Source organism: Cebus imitator, unplaced genomic scaffold, assembly GCF_001604975.1.
Source record: "Cebus imitator isolate Cc_AM_T3 unplaced genomic scaffold, Cebus_imitator-1.0 Scaffold63, whole genome shotgun sequence".
In the NCBI taxonomy this organism is placed as follows: domain Eukaryota; kingdom Metazoa; phylum Chordata; class Mammalia; order Primates; family Cebidae; genus Cebus; species Cebus imitator.
In genome coordinates this window covers 5,580,264-5,600,317 of record NW_016107378.1, presented here as the reverse complement: position 1 = coordinate 5,600,317, position 20,054 = coordinate 5,580,264, and the positions used below count along the sequence as shown (strand labels likewise).

Genomic DNA, 20,054 nt, shown 5'->3' with positions numbered 1-20,054 from the left:
CTTTTGCATATAGATATCCAGTTTTCCCATCAATATTTGTTGAAGACTATCTTTTCTCAGCTGAATGGTCTTGGTACGCTAGCTGAAGTTATATTCATTATAATGTTACTTAAGAATGTAACATCACAAGGTTAAGGCCAGGTACGGTCATAAGGCTGGGCACGGTGGCTCATTTTTGTAATTGCCACACTTTGGGAGGTCAAGGTGGAAGGATTTCTTGAGCCCCAGGAGTTTGAGACCAGCCTGGGCAATATAGTAGCAAGACTCTATTTCTATATTTAAAAAAAGAAGAAAAAATGCCCCTGACACACAAAAATTTTAAACTTGTATGCATTCTTTTCTTTCTTTTCATCTTTCTTTTCTTTTCTTTCTTTTTTTTTTTTTTTTTAATTGAGACAGTACCTTACTCGCTGGTCTTGAACTCCTGGGCTCAAGCAGTTCTAACCTTGGCCTAAAGTGTTGGGAAGACAGGTGTGAGCCACTACACCTGGTCTGCTTACAGACTAGAAAAAGAAAATAAGCTTACAAATTAAAGACAGATAAAATGACAAAAATCAATAAAATTAAAATTACTTTTATGGAGCAGATAATTTTTATTCCAATTGCTCCTCTCATTGTGAATATGGTATTGTTGCTGTGGCAGATTTGGAGGCTTTGGGAATGGCTTTTATTACCTTGCCATGAGGTAACTTAGTTCCCTCATCACTTGTCCCTGACAACTGCAAAATCTAGGAGGGGTATTCTCTACCCTTCGCTTGGCATGTATATTATGCAAGGATCAGATCTTACTCTGTTCTTGATTGTTAGTACAAAGCAGTTAAAATCCAATTGTTTGTCCTTAGCCTGATGGTAAATACAACAGCATATGTTGACTGCGAAATCCCTGGGCAGCTCTGTGTTTCCAGGGAAGCTTCTCAATGATCCAGAACAGCTTATGCTAATGTTTTAGTGTAATCTTGAAATGAAAACACACTGTTTAAAAATTCTCATAGAGAATGTATAGACCTGGAGAAGTGTTAGCAGACCCAGTTAAAGATGTTACGAAACATTGCTTTGTTCCCTATCCTGCTCGTACATTTAATTTTTTCACCCAATTTTAAACAACTTGAATACTGTGGCCGGCACCTGTATTCCCAGCTACTAGGGAGGCTAAGGCAGGAATATTGCTTGACCACAATAGTTCGAGGACTATAGTGAGCTGTGATTGTGCCTGTGAATAGCCACTGTGCTCCAGCCTGGGCAACATAGCAAGACCCTGATACCCTGGGTTTTTAAAAAACAAAACAAGATACGTGCTGACATTTCTAGTTTGGCAGGCAGAGCTTGTTCTGCTCCCCACCCTCCCTTTTCCCCTAGTAACCATTTGTAGGGCATCTCACTGTTGTCTACTCTCTTGCCTCTGTTTCCCTACATGGTAGATCTAGAAATCTTAGGATTTCTTAATTTAGCTGGGGATCCATATCTTTTCCTTAATTCCATTGTAACTTCCGCCTTTCTTATTGCTTATAAGAAAGCTGTTTCCATTGAATACAAACAAAATAAACGCTTATATTCTTAATCTTAGAGATATGATGTTTGTATTTAAAAATAATTTTGCTGTCAAAATTCTGTCAGGTTGGCTTTTACCACATTAGTTTGTTTTATGTGGTTTATGTGACCCTAGAGTACCTTGTCTTCTCACTGTTAAATTCTCAACTGAGTTGTCCCTATTTAAAGTGTGAGACTGTGCCAGTTTGATTTTAAAATATTACAAGTGCGTTATGGCAAGATAAAGCTGTAAGGAAAGAACCTTCATGTTCCTTTGATTATAAATGCTTTTGGCACTTGTTTCTACTGGAAGATAACTTCCTTAATTTTTAATTTTTTTTAATTTTTTTTTTTTTTTATTTTTAGGAAAGAACCTCCCAACTTTCCAGACAGGTCTGGGGGCTAATGACTAAAACATGAACTGAGGCCCTGGGCTGTCTCCATGAGGATATCCCCTCTATTTTCTCTGAAATGTCCCAGCATGTGGCGCATTCCTTGTTAGTGTAAACTCCTCTGTATATAACACCCATTATTTATCTTCGGTGCATAACATGAAGTAGTGCCCTAATCATTCCACGATGTGATTCAGTATTTCTATAATAATATAATGGCTTTCTACATTTGCATAAAAAAGACAACTATATTTATTAAGAAAGTAATATTTTTGGACAAGTGTGGTAGCTCATGCTTGTAATCCCAGCACTTTGGGGAGGCCAAGGTGGGTAGATCACTTGAGGTCAGAAGTTCGAGACCATCCTGGCCAACATGGTGAAACCCTGTCTCTACTAAAAATGCAAAATTAGCCAAGTGTGGTGGTGCATGCTTGTAATGCTAGCTACTCAGGAGACTGAGGCAGGAGAATCGCTTGAACTCGGGAAGGAGAGATTGCAGTGAGCCGAGATTGTGCCACTGTACTTCAGCTTAGGCAACAGAGTGAGATTGTGTTTCCAAAAAAGAAAGAAAATAATATTTTTGGTATTTGTTTTCACAGACTAGGGCATTTATATGAAATAACGTTGCTAGGATTGATATTATACCATAGTATAATACTTAGTTCTTCAGTGATGTATCTCTGCTGATTAGCTACATGATATCTATATAAGCTGTTGGATTTTTTTTTTTTTAAAAACAGTGCATTTTTGAATATGCTTAAAACATAAAACCTAACATTTACCTGTGACCATTTTAATTGGTACAGTTCAGTGACTTTAAGTAAGTACAGTCCCAGTGTTGTGCAACCACTGTTGCTGTATAGTTTCAGAACATTTTAGCCCCAAGTGGATACCCTATACCTGTTGAACATTTAGTCCTTGTGGCCCAATAATCTTCTTTATGTCTGTATAGATTTGCCTCTTCTGCATATTGCATATAAATGGAATCATATCATTTGTGTCTGACTGCTTTTTACTAAGCATAATATTTTCAAGGTTCATTCATGTTGCAGTGTTTCAATAGTTTGTTCTTTTTTATGTCCATTGTATGGACATACCACATTTCATTAATGACAACTCTTTGGGGTAGCTACATTTTAAAACATTGTAGTAAAATACATATAGCATACAACTTACTATCTTAACCATTTTTAGTGTGTAAATCAGTGGCATTAAATACATTCACATTATTGTGCAATTATCACCACCATCTGTCTCCAGAAAATTTTCATCTCCTCCAATTGAAACATTAAACACGAACTCTTAATTCTCCCCTTCCTACAGCCCCTGGCAGCCACCATTCTACACTTCTATCTTTCTGACGGAGATTTTACTACTCTGGGTACCTCACATAAGTGAAATCAACCAGTATTTATCCTTTTGTGACCAGCTTATTTCATTAGCTTAATGTCTTCAAGGTTCATCTATTTTGTAGCGTATGTAGAATTTCTTTCCTTTTTAAGATTGAGTAATATTCCATTATATGTATATATCACAGTTTGTTTCTCCATCTGTCCATCATTGGACATTTGGGTTGCTTCTACCTATTGGCTATCTTGAATCATATTGCTATAGCTGTATAAGTATCTATTTGCATCTCTGCTATCTATTCTTTGAATATATACCCAGACGTGGAATTGCTGGATTGTATGGTAATTCTGTGTCTGGCTTTTTTGAAGAACTGTCATACTGTTTTTCACACAGCTGTACCATTGTACTTTCCCACCAGCAGTGTACAAGGGCTCTAATTTCTTCACATCCTTGCTAACACTTAGTATTTTTTTTTGATAGAATAGTCATCCTAGTGGCTACTTTTAAAATATATTTAATATTACTTATTTATTTTTTAATTTTTTGTAGAGATGCTCTCTTGATATGTTGCCCAGGCTGGTCTTCAGCTCCTGGGCTCAAGCGACCCTCCTGCTTCAGCCTCCCAAAGTGTTGGGATTATAGGCATGAAGCACCATGCCCAGCCCAAATTTAAATATGTAACTAAACATGTAGTGGCTACACCAAGCTTTTAAAAATATCATTAATAGTCCAGGCATGGTGGCTCATGCCTGTAATCCCAGCACTTTGGGAGGCCATGGTGGACAGATCACTGGGGTCAGGAGTTCAAGAACAGTCTGGCCAACATGGTGAAACACCGTCTCTACTAAAAATACAAAAATTAGCTGGGCCTGTGTCTGTAATCCCAGCTACTCGGGAGGCTGAGTCAGGAGAATTGCCTGAACCCAGGAGGCGGAGGCCACAGTAAGCTGAGATCACACTTTAGCCTGGGTCACAGAGTGAAACTGTGTCTCAAAAAAAAATCATTAATAAATAAGTCTTATTTTCCTCCCCATACAACAAGTTGTCAAGCAAGTATGACTTTCGTAATTGACCTTTTGACATGAACTGGGGTGAGATTGTGGAGGATGTTGAGGAAACAGTTGTTACCATAGTGCTTCTAAAAACTATAATTCTAGGCTGGGCGTGGTGGCTCACGCTTGTAATCCCAGCACTTTGGGAGGCCAAGGCCGGCGGATCATTTGAGGTCACGGTGAAACCTCGTCTCTATAAAAAAAACCCTATAATTCTATAGATTTCTTTAAAATATTATGAGTATACAATAGGTATATCTATAGATTTTTATTATCCTCAAATAATATACAAGGCAATGCAGAGAAAAACACAAATAACATATAAGGCAATGCAGAGAAATGCTTTCTCAGTTGTAGTTGAGACAGAGACCACAGATTCAACAAAGCTGAAAACAACACAGGCAAGAACATCCAACAACATTTTGAAAACTAAAGATGAGTTTGGAAGATAATTGGTTTTGTACCATCAACTACTTATAGATTTATACGTGAATTTTAAAGGGTAATCTGAGCCCTCAAATAGACAGAAATAGCCATAGATGTGAAAAGAACACTTAAGACCTGACCCAACTATGATGAGAGTATATAATCAAAGGCTTTGTGTATGAATCAGGAGTCTTTCAGGTGCAAGGTAAATAAACTCATAATTGCTTAAGCAAAGGTGGTATTTGCTTTAGTGACTCCAGAGAAAGCTCAGTGCCTATCTCTCCCTGACTTTGATATTTTTTGGGGTTGGCTTCATTTTCTCCTGTTGCAAATAGCTTCCTTTGTGCAGCCAGAGGAAAGGAGGTATGGTTTTTGATACTTCCAGGCTTCTATTTTTACAGTTTGAGATCAAAGAGGGAAGTGACCTTCCTTAGAGTCAGTGCGTAAAGTCCTAAGGAAGATACCACGTGGGCTGCTCTGGCCGTGTGCCCATCCTTGGCCCATGACCATGGGGATGCTACACTAACTGGGGGCTACCCATGGCTCCTCCTGCCCTGAACTGCCAGCTGGCTTTGCAGTGCAGCCTCACCAGAATCACATGGAATAGTAGGGATAGGAATTGTTTCCCAAGGAAAGTGTAGGGTGATAGAATTACTGTGGGGGGTGAGGGGAGTTGTAAGGGGACAGTCCGTTGGGCACACTGGAACAGCATGTACTCAGTCACTGAGAAAGGGATGGAACATTCAATAAAGGGTTCTGGACACAATTTGTGCTCTAAAAATCTTGTGCTTCACCTATTAATTTATCCCTTCCCTCAGCCCCTGGCAAACACTGATCTATTTTCTGTCTCCATAGTTTTGCCTTTCCCAGAATGTCATGCCCTTGGAATCATACAGCATGTAGTCTTTTCAGATTGACTTCTTTTATCTAGTAATATGCATTTTAAATTCCTGCAAATCTTTTCCTGGATTGATAGCTCATTTCTTTTTAGTCCTGAATAACATTCCATTGTATGGATGTACCACAGTTGATCCATTCACCTACTGAAGGTCATTTGGTTGCTTCCAGGTTTTGATAGTTTTCAAAAATGTTTTGAGACAGGGTGTCATTGTATTTTCCTAACTGGTCTCATGAACACCTGGGCTGAAGTGAACCCCTCTCCTCAGCCTCCTGGGTAACTGGGATTATAGGTATACACTGTGCCCAGTCTGACAATTATGAATAAAGCTGCTATAAATATTTGGTGTAGGTTTGTGTATGAACAATTGCTGGATTGTACGGTAAGAGTATGTTTAGTTTTCTAAGAAACTGCCAGCTGGGTGTGGGGGCTCATGCCTGTAACCCTAGCACAATGTGGGGCTGAGACAAGAGGATCCCTTGAAGCCAGGAGTTCGAGATTAGCCTGGGCAACATAGCAAGACCTCATCTCTACAGAAAATTTAAAAATTAGTTGGGTGTGGTCATATGTGCCTGTAGCCCTAACTGCTTGGGAGACTGAGGTGGGAGGATCGCTTGAGCCCAGGACCTGGAGGTGGCAGTGAACTGTGATCACACCACTGCACTGCAGCCTGGGTGACAAAGCAAGACCCTGACTTAAAAACAAAAGAGAGAAAAGAAAAAGAGATGAGTCAGAGGGTGAGGAAGCAAAACTAAGTAAATAAATAAGTAGAAGAAAAAAGAAAATGTCTTTCAAAGAGGCCACGCCATTTTGCATTCCTGCCAGCCATAAATAAGAGTCTCTGTTGTTGTGCATCCTCACCAGCATTTGGTGTTGTCAGTGTTCTAGATTCTGGTCATTCTATTAGGTATATAATGCTGTCCCACTTGTTTTAATTTCCAGTTCCTCAGTGATACATGACATTGAGCATCTTTTTAATATGTTTACTTGTCATCTATGTGTCTTCTTTAGTGAGTTCTTTGTTTAGGTCTTCTGCCCATTTTGAAAAATGGGTTGTTTATTTTCTTATTGTTGAGTACTATGAGTTCTCTGTCTATTTTGAATACTTGCCTTTTGCTTTATTTTTGTGCGTTTTTTTATTTTTTATTTTTTGAGACAGGGTCTCACTCTGTTGCTCAGGCTGGAGTACAATGGCATAAACATGGCTCACTGCAGCCTTAGCTTCTCCCAGGCTCAAGCAATCCTCTTGCCTCAGCCTTCTGAGTAGCTGGGACTATAGGCGCACACCACCACACCCTGCTAATTAAAAAACTTTTTGTAGAGGCAGGGTCTCGCCCTGTTACCCAGGCTGGTCTTGAACTCGTGGCCTCAGGCAATCAATTTTCCAGCCCTCAGCCCTCCAACATGCTGATTATAGGCCTGAGCCACTTCGTCTAGCCCAGAGTTTATTTTTTTATTTGTTAATTTTGGAAAAAATATAGGACCTTGTAAAAGTTAGTCTAGGTTTGTACACATGTTTTTGTTGTATGTGTAATGGATTCTTTGTGAATCAATTTGTTTTTGCTTTTAAAAATACCAGCACTGGGCTGGGCATTGGTGGCTCATGTGTAGTCCCAGCACTTTGGGAGGCTGAGGCAGGTGGATCACCTAAGATCAGGAGTTCGAGACCAGCTTTGTCAACATGGCAATACTCTGTCTGTACTAAAAATACAAAAATTAGGTTGGTGTGGGGGCGCATGTCAGTAATCCCAGCTACTCAGGAGGTTGAGGTATGAGAGAATCTCTTGAACCTGGGAGATGGAGGTTGCAGTGAACCAAGATGTACCACTGCACTCCAGCCAGACTCTGTCTCAAAAACAAAACAAAAAACAAGCAAACAAAACAACCAGCACTGGCTGTCCGAGGTGGCTCACACCTGTAATCCCAGCGCTTTGGGAGGCCAAGGCAGGTAGATCTCTTGCAGTCAGGAGTTCAAGACCAGCCTGGTGAACATGGAGAAACCCCATCTCTACCAAAAATACAAAAATTAGCCGGATGTGGCAGCATGCACTTGTTTTCCAGCTGTTCGGGAGGCTGAGGCATGAGGATCCATTGAATCCTGGAGGCAGAGGGTGGAGTGAGCCACTGTACTCCAGCCTTGGTAACAGAAGAAGACTCTGTCTATTAAAAGAAAAAAAAGGCTGGATGCAGTGATGCATGCCTGTAATCCCAGCACTTTGGGAGGCTAAGGTGCTCAGATTGCTTGAGCTCAGGAGTTTGGGACTAGCCTGGACAACATAGTGAGACACCGTCTCTAATATAAAGAAAAAAATAAATACCAGCACTTAGCCAAAATATTTCAACAGTGTAGAAAAAGAAAGTTCTGAGACGTTCTTCGCCGAGAGTCGTTGCGGTTTCCTGCTTCAACAGTGCTTGGACAGAACCCGGCGCTTGTCCCCGACCCCGGCTGGCCGTGCACAGCCAGCCCTCCGTCACCTCCACACCGCGTCCTCGGACCGCCCCAAGGCCCCCGCCGCCTCTCCAGTGCCGCGCAGCCACCGCCACCGCTGCCTCTCCTTAGCAGCCGCCATGATGACCGCATCACCTTCACACGTGCGCCAGAACTACCACCAGGATTCAGAGGCCGCCATCAACCGCCAGATCAACCTGGAGCTCTACACCTCCTGTGTTTACCTGTCCATGTCTTACTACTTTGACCGCGGTGATGTGCCTTTGAAGAACTTTGCCAAGTACTTTCTTCACCAATCCCATGAGGAGAGGGAACATGCCGAGAAACGGATGAAGCTGTAGAACCAAGGAGGTGGCCGCATCTTCCTTCAGGACATCAAGAAACCAGACCATGATGACTGGAAGAGCGGGCCGAAGGCGTTGGAGTGTGCATTACCTTTGGAAAAAAATGTGAATCAGTCACTACTGAAACTGCACAAACTGGCCACTGACAAAAATGACCCCCATTTGTGTGACTTCTTTGAGACACATTATCTGAATGAGCAGGTGAAATCCATCAAAGAATTGGGTGACCATGTGACCAACTTGTGCAAGATGGGAGCACCCCAGTCTGGCTTGGCAGAATATCTCTTTGACAAGCACACCCTGGGAGACAGTGATAATGAAAGCTAATTTCCCCATAGCCACCGGGTGACTTCCCTGGTCACCAAGGCAGTGCATGCATATTGGGGTTTCCTTTACCTTTTCTATAAGTTGTACCAAAGCAGCCACTTAAGTTCTTTGTACCATTCCTTCAAATAAAGAAATTTGGTACCAAAAAAAAGAAAAAGAAAGTTGTGATATCTTTTCTCCAAATTAGTTTTGTTTCCAGTTTCATTATCCAGGTAGTCACTACTAATAGTTAAAACATTTTAAATATGCGTTGGGAGCTTGTCCTATTTAATATAAATTATTTATTGAGCAAGTAGTCACTGCTAGTGTGTTTCGGATACTGGGATTTTCTTTTCTTTTTTTTTTTTTTAAAGGTGGGGTTTCACCATGATGGCCAGGCTGGTCTTGAACTCCTGACCTCAGGTGATCCACCCACCTTGGCCTCCCAAAGTGCTAGGATTACAGGTGTGAGCCACCGTGCCCTGGGATTTTCATATGTAGGGGTCCTTGAATGTAAGGTGCCCCTTTGCTGATTCTGTGCTTCTTTTACCTGCACTGTAACATAGAGAAAGATGTTACAAATGGTTGTGTTTTTACAGAGCAGTATCTGTTCTTAAATACCAGCAGCCCTTCCACTAAAAGGAAACAACAAATAAATCCATGAATGAAGTTTTGGTATTGGGATTATGTAGGTTAAACACACCCATATTTCATTATTATAAGAATATAACAAACTTCTTATTGACATTTGGAAAGATTGCCTTATTTGTGTTTTGTTTTTTTCTTCACTCAGATATTTCAAGGTTTCCCATTTGGGGAATTCATTTATTAATCAAGCTTTAGTTTCGACATATTTGATCTTAGAGAATACGTATTCATCAGCCATTCTCTTTAGGCTTCCTGACTTTACCCAAATTTGGTTAGATCTACTCAAGAGGAGTTTGGGTAGTTGAGAAATTTTATTGGAAGGGGAAAGAATTTTTGACCTGAATTAGGTAAAGCAACTGGTGGATAATGATTTCTTTTCTTGTTCTCTCCTTATAATCAATTGAAAGTAGTGGTAAGGTTGGGTGGCAAAAGAAAGAGGCCTGAGGAGAGTCAGGTGGTTTTTATTATCTCTGTTCATAGCAGCAAAGTGGGAAGAGAAAATCAACTGAAAAACCATCCTTCTGAAACATTGGCCTAAAAAATTATAGTGCAGAAATTGAGTGCAACTGGCGATGGTATTTAAAAGGAATGCTCTAATTTCTAGGAAAGCAGGCACGAGTACCTCTTAAAAGAATTAAAAAATGAAAACTGTAATTTAGGACACATAGATGAGTATCCATTCCCTGCACTTTTACTCTCATGTCCTAACCGAGGAAGGGTTACCAGAGCAAATATGGCATTCCTTAGCCGTGATTCACTGCTGAAAATGCCTGCAGTGTTCATAGAAGTAAGATATATGGGCTCTTTCTTTTTCCTTTTAAATCTGTATTTCTGTATTTAAATCTGTATATCCCCGGGCACGGTGGCTCACGCCTGTAATCCTAACACTTTGGGAGGCCGAGGTGGGTGGATCACCTGAGGTCAGGAGTTCAAAACCAGCCTGGCCATCATGGTGAAACCCCATCTTTAAAAAAAAAAAAGAAAGAAAAATCTGTATATCATCTGTATTTTCTCTCTCCCTTGTTTTTTTTAAATCTTGGGAGATAGTACAGATTATTTAGGGGAATGAATTTTCTTGTCCACAAATACAGGAGAGAGGGGGCTTTTTGACTTTCTGCTTTGGAACTGGAGATCTTCCTAATTAGGCATGGCTTTTTTTCAAGTGACCTTGTATTGTTATCAGTACTGTAGAAGGTAGGCACATTGTACAGACTTTAAAATGTAAAGCATTAGGCATTCCATTTGTAAACCTTGGCTTTTTAAAGAAAATTACATGTTGATTGTGAATATTTTATCACCTTATCTCTGTGCCCATGCAGACTTACTTCCTTTGGCTATATTTTGAGAGGTGGAATTGCCTTCTTTAGGGATAGTGGACATCTATAGTTCTTGGGTCAAATTGTCCTCCTTTGTGGTTTTGTCAGTTCTCAGCCACACTGTGTGAGCATCCATTTTGTTGGATCTTGGTTCAGAGCTCATTTTAAGGAACATCATGTCCCTTTTGAGACTATGTGGACATTGGGGTTGGTAGATGTCCTCCTGTGAACAGAAGGCCCTCCCTAAGGAGGCGCTTCTCTGTGCTGAGTCCTGTGTATCTGGGCACACGGAGCCAAACGAAGCAGGCAGAGTTGAGTCTGAGTGGGGAGGCCTGTAGGCCTGACTGCTCTGCCACAGGTAGGCCTGGCCTGCCATCCTCTAGGAGCTCTTGGGAGGCTCTGAAGTCATTCTGCCTCTGGGGATTTTACAGAGAAGCTGATATTGAACTCTCCAAAGCTGAGTGAGAGGGTGATTCTTGAAGAGGCAAGGCATGCCCCAGTCCAGTTCTGTGGGACTATCTTAGAAGAGGGCTCAGAAGCTTTCAGAAGTGAGACTAGAAAGGTGGGCCATGTTACCATAAGGAGTGTGGAAGTGACACAGGTAGGCTAACGAAGGGGACCTCAGTAATCATGCAGCGATACCCTAGGGAGAAGCTCATGGCAGGGTGACCAGTTTGGAGGCTGCCACAGTATTCTGTGAGAGAAAAAAGGACTTGAACTCAAAACACTGTCAGGGAAGGTGGAGGGACAGGGTCTGATTTGGCAGTGTTTTGGGTTTTGGTTTAGGGTAGAAGGATATGGAAACCTCTTGGCTCCGTAGATGGAGAAAGGTAAACCAATGAAGACCAAAGTTTCCATTCAAGGAAACAGTAACTCAGGGAGGAAAACGCAAGGAGTAGGGATAGGTTTAAGAGAATGACAAGCAGTTGTATTTTGGACTTGTTTAGTTTGAGGCGACATCTTGGTAGAGATGTCTAGCTGGGAGCTGCAAGTACAGGAGGCTGGATGTGTGCATGAGTTTCTTGGTAAAGATCCATCTGCAGTTTCCTGAAAATGTCAGTCATTGCACTGCCGTCACCTCAGGGCCTTGAGTCACTCACTTCTCTTGGTGCCGAGGCAGGTTTGAAAAAAATCAAACAGTACAAAATCTGCAAATTCAGACCTCTGTTCCACCCCAAAGGAAAGTCCTGCTTAGCAGTTTTTGTGTATTCTTCCAGAAATTTGCCTTGCAACATGTTTGAGTATATAAATCTCAGGGTGGGCCAGACACTAGCAGAAACTCAGCACACACACTGTGCTGGGCATGCAGAAACTTTGCCAAATGTACTGGTGTTTGCTGTCACTACATTCCTAGGTTTGGGGGTCTTCTGTGTTCCCAGGTGTCAATATTGCCCGAAGGCTAGCCACTGAGCTCCTTCCATAGCCAGCCCACATCACCCTCTTTCTAAGTATGTCTGTAAGGTTAGATTACTAGAGTAATTTAAGTGCTTCTGCTTTGTGTTAGTTTTCTGTAATGAATTTTTTTGTTATGAAGTTCTTGTTTTAAAATCTACATTGTTCATTAACATGTATGCATTTTTCTTAAAATAACCCCCCTAGTCCTTCTTCAGATGTAATCACTGTTAACAGTATCTATCGTATATAGACTCTGTTCTATGTGAGTTGGGCAGAGGGCCAGTTAGTGAATGGAACACGTAACTCCGAACTGTATTTTTCACATGGGAAAATACAAAGGTGACAACAAATCTGGCCTATAATCTCATCAAGAAGACAATAATTGGTGTTTGAAAAGCAGACAAATACATGCTGATGTTTTTTAAAAAAATTATAGTAATACAGGAAGGAAGGTACAAAATAAAAAGTTAAAGTCTTCCTAACTCTCCTGCCTGTACCCTCCACTGGGCAATAGTCCCTGTCCCTAAGGTAATCTCTTTAACAGTCCTCCTTCCAGAAAACTTGCAGTGCAAATAGGAACATATTTTGTGTCTCTTCTGTGTGTGTGTTTATATGTCCTTTTTTTTTTTTTTTGAGATGGAGTCTTGTTCTATTGCTCAGGCTGGAGTGCAGTGGTGTGATCTCGGCTTGCTGCAACCTCTGCCTCCTGGGTTCAAGTGATTTTCATGCCTCAGCCTCCTGAATAGCTGGGATTATAGGCACCCACCACCATGCCCAGCTAATTTTTCTATTTTCAGTAGGGACGGGTTTCACCATATTGGCCAGGCTGGCCTCAAACTCCTGACCACAAGTGATCCACCCGTCTCAGCCTCCCAAAGTGCTGGGATTACAGGCGTGAGCCACCATGCCTGCCCCTGCACATGTCTTTCTAATGCATACAAAAGGGGTTCTGCCGAACACATTTTTTGCGCATTTTCTTTCAAACTTAACATATCTGACATCCTTATCAGCTTATATAGCTTTACTTCATTCTTTTAAAAATGTTATTGGCTATAAAGAGAAAGTCAGTGGGTGCTTCTATGATTATTTAATTAAATCCTGTTGATGGACATTGATATCGTTTTTAAATTTTTTAGTATTCTAAGTAATCCTGTGGCGAGCATCCTTATGCAGATATCCTTGTTCCCTCATGAAAATATTTCTGGAGGATTAAAAGAAGGGAAATTTTTAAAATTATTTGTGTAAATGGTATCATTTATTAGTAGAACAACCTCTGGAGAGATTGTAGTAATTTATACTTACCCACATGTATATGAGTGCCTTTTTAATATATCCGTTTCAAAATTGGATATCATGGACCTTAAGTTTTTGTTTTTTTTTTTTTTTTTGGTGAGGGGATGTCCTGTTGTTGACAGTTTTTTTGGTGGAGGGATGTCCTGTTATTGACAGTTACTGAATAGAACTCTGTCAGTTCCTTCACGTAAGGATGAAGTTGGTAATTGAAGGGGTCTGATTTCAGTTATAGAACTGGAAAAAGTGGACCTTGATGTGGAGGTGGGTTCAGACATGCTGTTTCTGGGCAGATACCTCTTGGGGAAGCAGTGTCACCCCTGAACAGAAGTGTGGATGAGCCACACAGGATGGTGCTAAGCAGAGGGGCTGTCTTTGGGTCAGAGTCTTGCTCTGTTGCCCAGTCTGGAGTTCAGTGGCATGATCTCGGCTCACTGCAACTTCCACCTCCCAGGTTCAAGTGATTCTCCTGCCTTAGCCCCCTGAGTGGATACAGGTGCGCGCCACCATGCTCGGCTAATTTTTGTATTCTTAGTAGAGACAGGGTTTCACCATGTTGGTCAGGCTGGTCTCAAACTCCTGACCTGGTCGTGGTCTGCCCGCCTCGGCCTCCCAAAGTGCTGGGATTATAGGCGTGAGCCACTGCAGCCAGCTTATTTTTTGTATTTTTGTAGAGATGGAGTTTCACCATGTCATCCAGGCTGGTCTAGAACTCCTGGACTCAAGCAATCCACCCACTTCAGCCTCCCAAAGTGCTAGGGTTACATGGATGAGCCGCTGTGGCTGGGCCACTTTTCCTTTTAACATAAAAACACTGATATTCTTCACAGGGCACTGTAGTTTGGGTACATATGAGTTCAGATCACAGAAGAGTTATATTCTGTAATTTTGTCATTATTCAGTGTAATGTGTTTTATAATTTCATATGAGAAACTGTAACACTAGGTGTGTGTTGTTCAGCAGTACCTATTTATAAATCATATTAAATTTTGATCCAAACACCGGAGAAACTGAAGTTTTCTCTGTGTACTTGGATGCTTTCAGAGGCATAAAATTATATTAGCATGTGAATGCAAACCTACAAAATTCCTCAGGTGTCCACTGTGGCACTCAAATGAGAGCCAGACTTACAGTGCACACTCAACAAATGGATTTCCAGTCTGTCAGGGTATTTTAAGTACCTGGATATGCAAGGCACTGTGGCAGTAAAATTACTCAGTCCTGGGGATAGAGACCGTCAGAATTATTTTAAAATCTGTCCTTGAGGTTTATTTGCTCAGTGTTCCAAGGTACTTTATCTGGTTGATCTCTGAGTATTTCACACATAGCTAGTTACATATAGGTGAGATAGTGATGCTTGTGCCTGGTGTGGATGAGAAACTGAGATTGGGTTTCCTCTTCCGACTTTGCATGGGCTGTTTTGCTTTAATAATAGCCTTCCTCTTTTTCTGTATTCCTCTTTCCCCCCTTCTAGTGTGGCAAATATACATCAGTCAAAATACAGTAACCCGTGGAACCATTTTTCCTTAAGTAGGAGGGTGCCATGGGCTATTGATTGTTAAGAGTAGTTGTCAGAGCTTGTCTTCTAAGTCTGTAACAATTTCCCCCGAAATTATTGTGCTAGTTAGAACCCTAGAATCACAACACTGAAAGCGAATTTTAGAATCTTCTCCAATTTTTACCAAGTTCAGAAATCCCTTTTATTGGACCTTTGTTTGCCTCATGGTCATCTAGTTTCTGTATGCTGGTAGTGACCTTAGCCTACAAGGCAACCCAGTCCATCTTGGGCAGCTGTGATCATTGGAAAGCTCTGAATCATTCATCTGGAAGCTGTCTGCAGTGGAATAGTACAGAATATATGCATTGTGCACAGTACAAAAGTACTTTAAGTAAGTCTTCCTTTTCATTGTTAGATGCAAGTGACCCAGGGCAAGGATCATGTTTGACGAGTCAGTTTCTTCCTAGTGCCTTGAACGTAGGCACTTGGTAATGTTTAGAGAATGAATCCTCTTTTTTTTTTGAGATGGTGTCTGACTCCGTTGCCCAGGCTGGAGTACAGTGGCATGATCTCAGCTCACTGCAGCCTCCACCTCCCACGTTCAAGTGATTTTTGTGCTGCATGCTCCACCATGCCCAGCTAATTTTTGTATTTTAGTAGAGATGGGGTTTCACCATGTTGGCCAGGCTGGTCTCAAACTCCTGGCCTCAGGTGATCTGCCTGCCTCAGCCTCCCAAAGTGCTGGGATTACAGGCGTGAGCCACTGTGCCCGGCCAGAGAATGAATTCTTTTTTTTTTTTCCCCATTGTATAGGAAAGTCTTCTGCCAGAGAGAATGAATTCTTAATCAGTTTCTTATGACTTCAGATTGACTGGCAGTTGTGCTAAATATTTTTTGCCTTTATTTGAATTAGAAAATGCACAAGGGGGCCTTGAGAGTAGATGCAGTTACATTTAGGAGGTTTTTTCCCCCCTGTTGGTTAAAATACAGTTTTTCTATTGATCTGTTTTAGAACTACAAATAAACTATGATTACTCACAGCAGACTATGCAGTGAGATAAGAAGCAGTCCATTTGTTCTGTTGTTTATTCATGGCCCTCATCTTTGCCAGCCAACCTGTGCAGAAGAGCACAGCAAGCCCTAAGCTCCCTAACAGCTATTCCTGTTCAGCTGTTGTCTTCAAGAAGCAGAAGGGGATAGATAACCTTAGAGAACAAAATCAAACCTGGGAAAGTCAGAACAAAACAAAACTTCGAAACAGAAGTTTAAGGTCCCAAGGTACCCAGGGATATAGCAAGGAAAATGGCCCCACTGGGATATCTTCTGGATGAACCTACAGACCTTTCTGGAGTTTAAGATTCACTTTTTAGGACATGTTGCATAGTAAGCAGGCTGAACACTGTTGTAAATCATCCTCCACAAAAGGCCCAGGTTTTGAAACTAAAGGCCTGAAACAAGGCTCCTGCTCACCAGCTGGTGTGCTGTACATGACACACTGAAGCCTGAGAGTGCCAGTCACCTGTCATAGGGAACACAGCTGCCCTCAGGTAGAAGCTGAGTCTAGAACTCAAGTTTTTTGACTCTTAGGCTAAAAGTAAAAAACCAGAAGAGGGAGGAACTATTGATTGCTTAATCAGTCCAATTTTCAGTTTCCAGGGTTTCTTGTAGCAAAAGTTATAGCCTTTGGGGATTGGGCTGTAGAAACTTTTTTTTTCCCTTCTCTAAAATGATTTTTGGTCTGCCAGTTTTTCCAGCTTCTGACTCTGGGCCCTGAAGGTGCCATGCAGTTGCAGGCATGCCCCTTCTTCAAGGCTCTGGGAAGCTGTGTCTGCCCTTCCTTCCCACTGCTATGCCCCAGGCCAAACTCCCTGCCCCTCCTTGCCCTGAGGCTCTTTGCACCTGTTGCTCCAAGCCTCCTGGTCTGTCCCAGTTGGGAGAGACCCTGTGCTTACCTCTGTGGCTCAGGCTTATGGGTGGTCAGTGCTCCAGGGAAGATGAGCTGACCACTTCACTTTCCCTTCCCAGCCATAGCTCTTCACAGCCTCACCAACTTAGAAAGCAATGTGCTTTCTCTCTGTTCCCCATCTTGACCACATTCAAGTCATTGCTCAGCCCAATGAGTTTGTCCTTTCATTCAGACCAGTAGCATTCTCTCAGTCCCTGAGGCTTCAGCCCTCGAAGGCATCTTTAGCCCCTACCACCATGTTAGTCAGGTGCTGTGCCTGGCCACAAGGTGTGGGTACGTGTGTGTGTTTTGTTTCTGGAGCCCACCCCTTTCCTGCCACCATCCTCTAGGTCATCCAGTCCTTCTGTATACTCAGTGATTCATGGCTTTTCCCTGCATCCAGCCTGGTCTCTTCACTGGTGCATTGTTTGCACAGTTGTCAGTTTAATCTTTTAAAATGCTGCATTTTTAAAGTCAGTCTCTCCCTAGTCCCTCTCAGAAGCATTTAAATAGCTCTGTTGCCACTGGGGGAAAGCTTGAACCTCTTAGCCGGTCATTTAGAGCCTGCCTTCTACTGGGGCCTGCCTTCCTCTTCAGATGCTTCTCCCACTCTGCCTGCCACAGCCCATGTAGCTGGCTGGTTGCCCTGTACCTCGAAGGCTCTGGAAGTCTTCAGCTCCTCCATGGAGCCTTTGTCTGCCAGCCATTCTTTTCAAGACTTTGCTGTTGTTCACTGGCTGATTTGTTCATTTGACACTTAATTCAATTCACTGAGCAAACATTGTGAAAGGTGTACTGTTTGCTACTGTGAGGAATGGATTCCCGAGAGGTAAGAGGGTCAGTCCCCACTGTCAGGAAGCTTGCCTGTGTCACCTGGGTTCGGTATCTTCTTGTGTCTACTAGATCAGAAGTGGAAAGGCAGAGGCCAGCCTGTATGCTTTTTTTCTGTTTTTTAATCACCAGTACCCCAGCAAGTGTTTTGCACGGGAAATTTCTTAAATTTAGTTATTTTGGCTTTTTTGATTGAATTCTGTACCTTCCCATTTTAGCTTATCTTGAGTTATAACATTAAAATTAAGGTAGTCATCAGCTGAATTATAAGACCTAATTATATAAGATTATTTAAGATAGTGATTTCTCATTAGAGTGACCCTGTTCATATTAACTTTTCTGCTTTTTTCTTCAGTCTGCATGAAGAAATCAGTGATTTTTATGAATACATGTCTCCAAGACCTGAGGAGGAGAAGATGCGGATGGAGGTGGTGAACAGGATTGAGAGTGTAATTAAGGAGCTCTGGCCCAGCGCTGACGTGAGTCCCTACCTGGGTAGCTGGTGCGTAGGGTGGTCCTTGTCCATGGGATGGAAGCCTGTCTGCTGGTATCTCATGCCAGTCCTCACTTGCAAGTAGAAGTGCTCTATAGAGTTGTGGTCTAATTGAATTTTAAAGCAAACAATTTTCTGCAGTCTTTAAAGTTTGAAGCTTCCTAATTATTTTCATTGGTTTGGATAACTAATAACTTCTTTTTTTTTTTGTAGTGCCAGTAGCAACTAACTACTAAAGGCAAGCTGTCTTTAGGCATTATTAGTGTAAAGAGAAGAAAGACGAATCAAACCTCATTGTTATAGTAGTCTGTTATTGGATATGCTATATCAAAACCTCATTACTGCTTAGTTCCAGCCTGCCAGGGTAAACATTATATAATTGTTTATGGCTGAATGAAATGTCACGTAAGAACTTTTGTTACTACAAGTTCATTTCCTTTGGCTACTGCAGGCATAACTCTTTTCTTATTTCTCTCCTGAAATTGCCATTTTTTCATCCCTCTCAGACCAGCTAATTGTGTTTTAGATAGCTTCCAGTCAGTGAACAAAATGATTGCTCAGGATTTCTTCTTGGCTTATTTGTTATTTTTGTTACTAGTAGTAAGTCTTCTGTTTTTTTGTTTTCGAGATGGGGGTCTCACTCTGATGCTGAGGCTGGAGTGCAGTAGTGCGATCACGGCTCACTGCAGCCCTGATTTCCTGAGCTCAAGTGATCCACCTCAGCATCCTGAGTAGCTGGGACAACAGGTACATGCCACCACACCTAGCTAATTTTTGTATTTTTTGTAGACTCTGGGTCTCCCTGTATCGCCAGTCTGGTCTCAAACTCCTGGGCTCAAGCATTCTGCCCACTTTGGCCTCCCAAAGTGTTAGGATTATAGTTCATGAGTCACCGCACTTGGCCTGTTACCGGTACCAAGTTAATCCTTCACTTTTTAGGAACCTTTGAGGGCCTCTTCTACAATTTTGTGTATGCAAAGAATTACAAAAAGTAATATTAATAGAATCCATTACTTTGTGTTCTATAGCTTGTCTTTATTCACTCTCCTGGGAGGTGGTAGGAAAGCCAGGGAAGGTTTTTGTCCAGTTGGCAAAACAAATAAGTTTCACTGTATGTAAAACTTGTATGTATATGGCACTTGTATTTATATGACAGTATGTATATGACACTGTAAGTAAAGGGAAAAGGTGAGGATACTAATATTTTATGAGCAGTGACCATAATATTGCATTCTTTCTCTTATGTGATTCAAATCAGTTGTTTTCAGCTGGTGGTTATTTTGCTTTCAGGGGCATTTGGCAATAGCCGAGATATTTTTTTATTGTCCTAACTAGGTACACACTGCTAGCACCTAGTGGGGAGAGGCCATGGATGCTGCCAGCCATTCTATGAACAGTACAGGCTCTTACAGCAAAGAATTATCTGCCCCCAAATGGCAATGTTGAGAAGCCCTGATCTAACTTAACCTTTATCTTTCTTAGGTGGACGCTATCTGTCTGTCTGTCGCGCTCGCGTGCGCACGCTCTCTCTCTCTCTCTCTCTCTCTCTCTCTCTCTCTCTCTCCAAATCTATGTATCTATCTTCTGCCAGGCAGCCATGATACATCTACCTTCAGATGAGGAACATGAGCTTGTGTTTAGGCTCCCAGGTTCATCTCGCCTCAAAGGTTGAACTGGTTTCACTGTTTATCCTTTTTTTTCTTTCCTCCGAAATGGAGTCTCACTCTGTCACCCAGGCTGGAGTGTAGTGGCACGATCTCGGCTCACTGCACCCTCTGCCTCCTGGGTTCAAGCGATTCTCATGTCTCAGCCTTCTAAGTAGCTGGGATTATAGGCACCAGTCACCACATCTGGCTAATTTTTGTATTTTTAGTAGAGGCGGGGTTTCACCATG

The 20,054-nt window shown here is 41.9% G+C and overlaps 1 protein-coding gene and 1 pseudogene across 2 annotated transcripts in view; both read left to right on the top strand.

The window, feature by feature from the left end:
- TENT4B (terminal nucleotidyltransferase 4B) overlaps nt 1–20,054 on the top strand; it is a 73,407-nt gene that overhangs the window by 35,262 nt on the left and 18,091 nt on the right. For both annotated transcript variants that reach the window (XM_017530158.1, XM_017530156.2), the window contains exon 2: nt 18,023–18,146. In XM_017530158.1, coding sequence (XP_017385647.1) covers nt 18,023–18,146 — 124 coding nt within the window. The remainder of the gene's footprint in view (nt 1–18,022; nt 18,147–20,054) is intronic.
- On the top strand, nt 8,072–8,765 carry LOC108305480 (annotated as a pseudogene).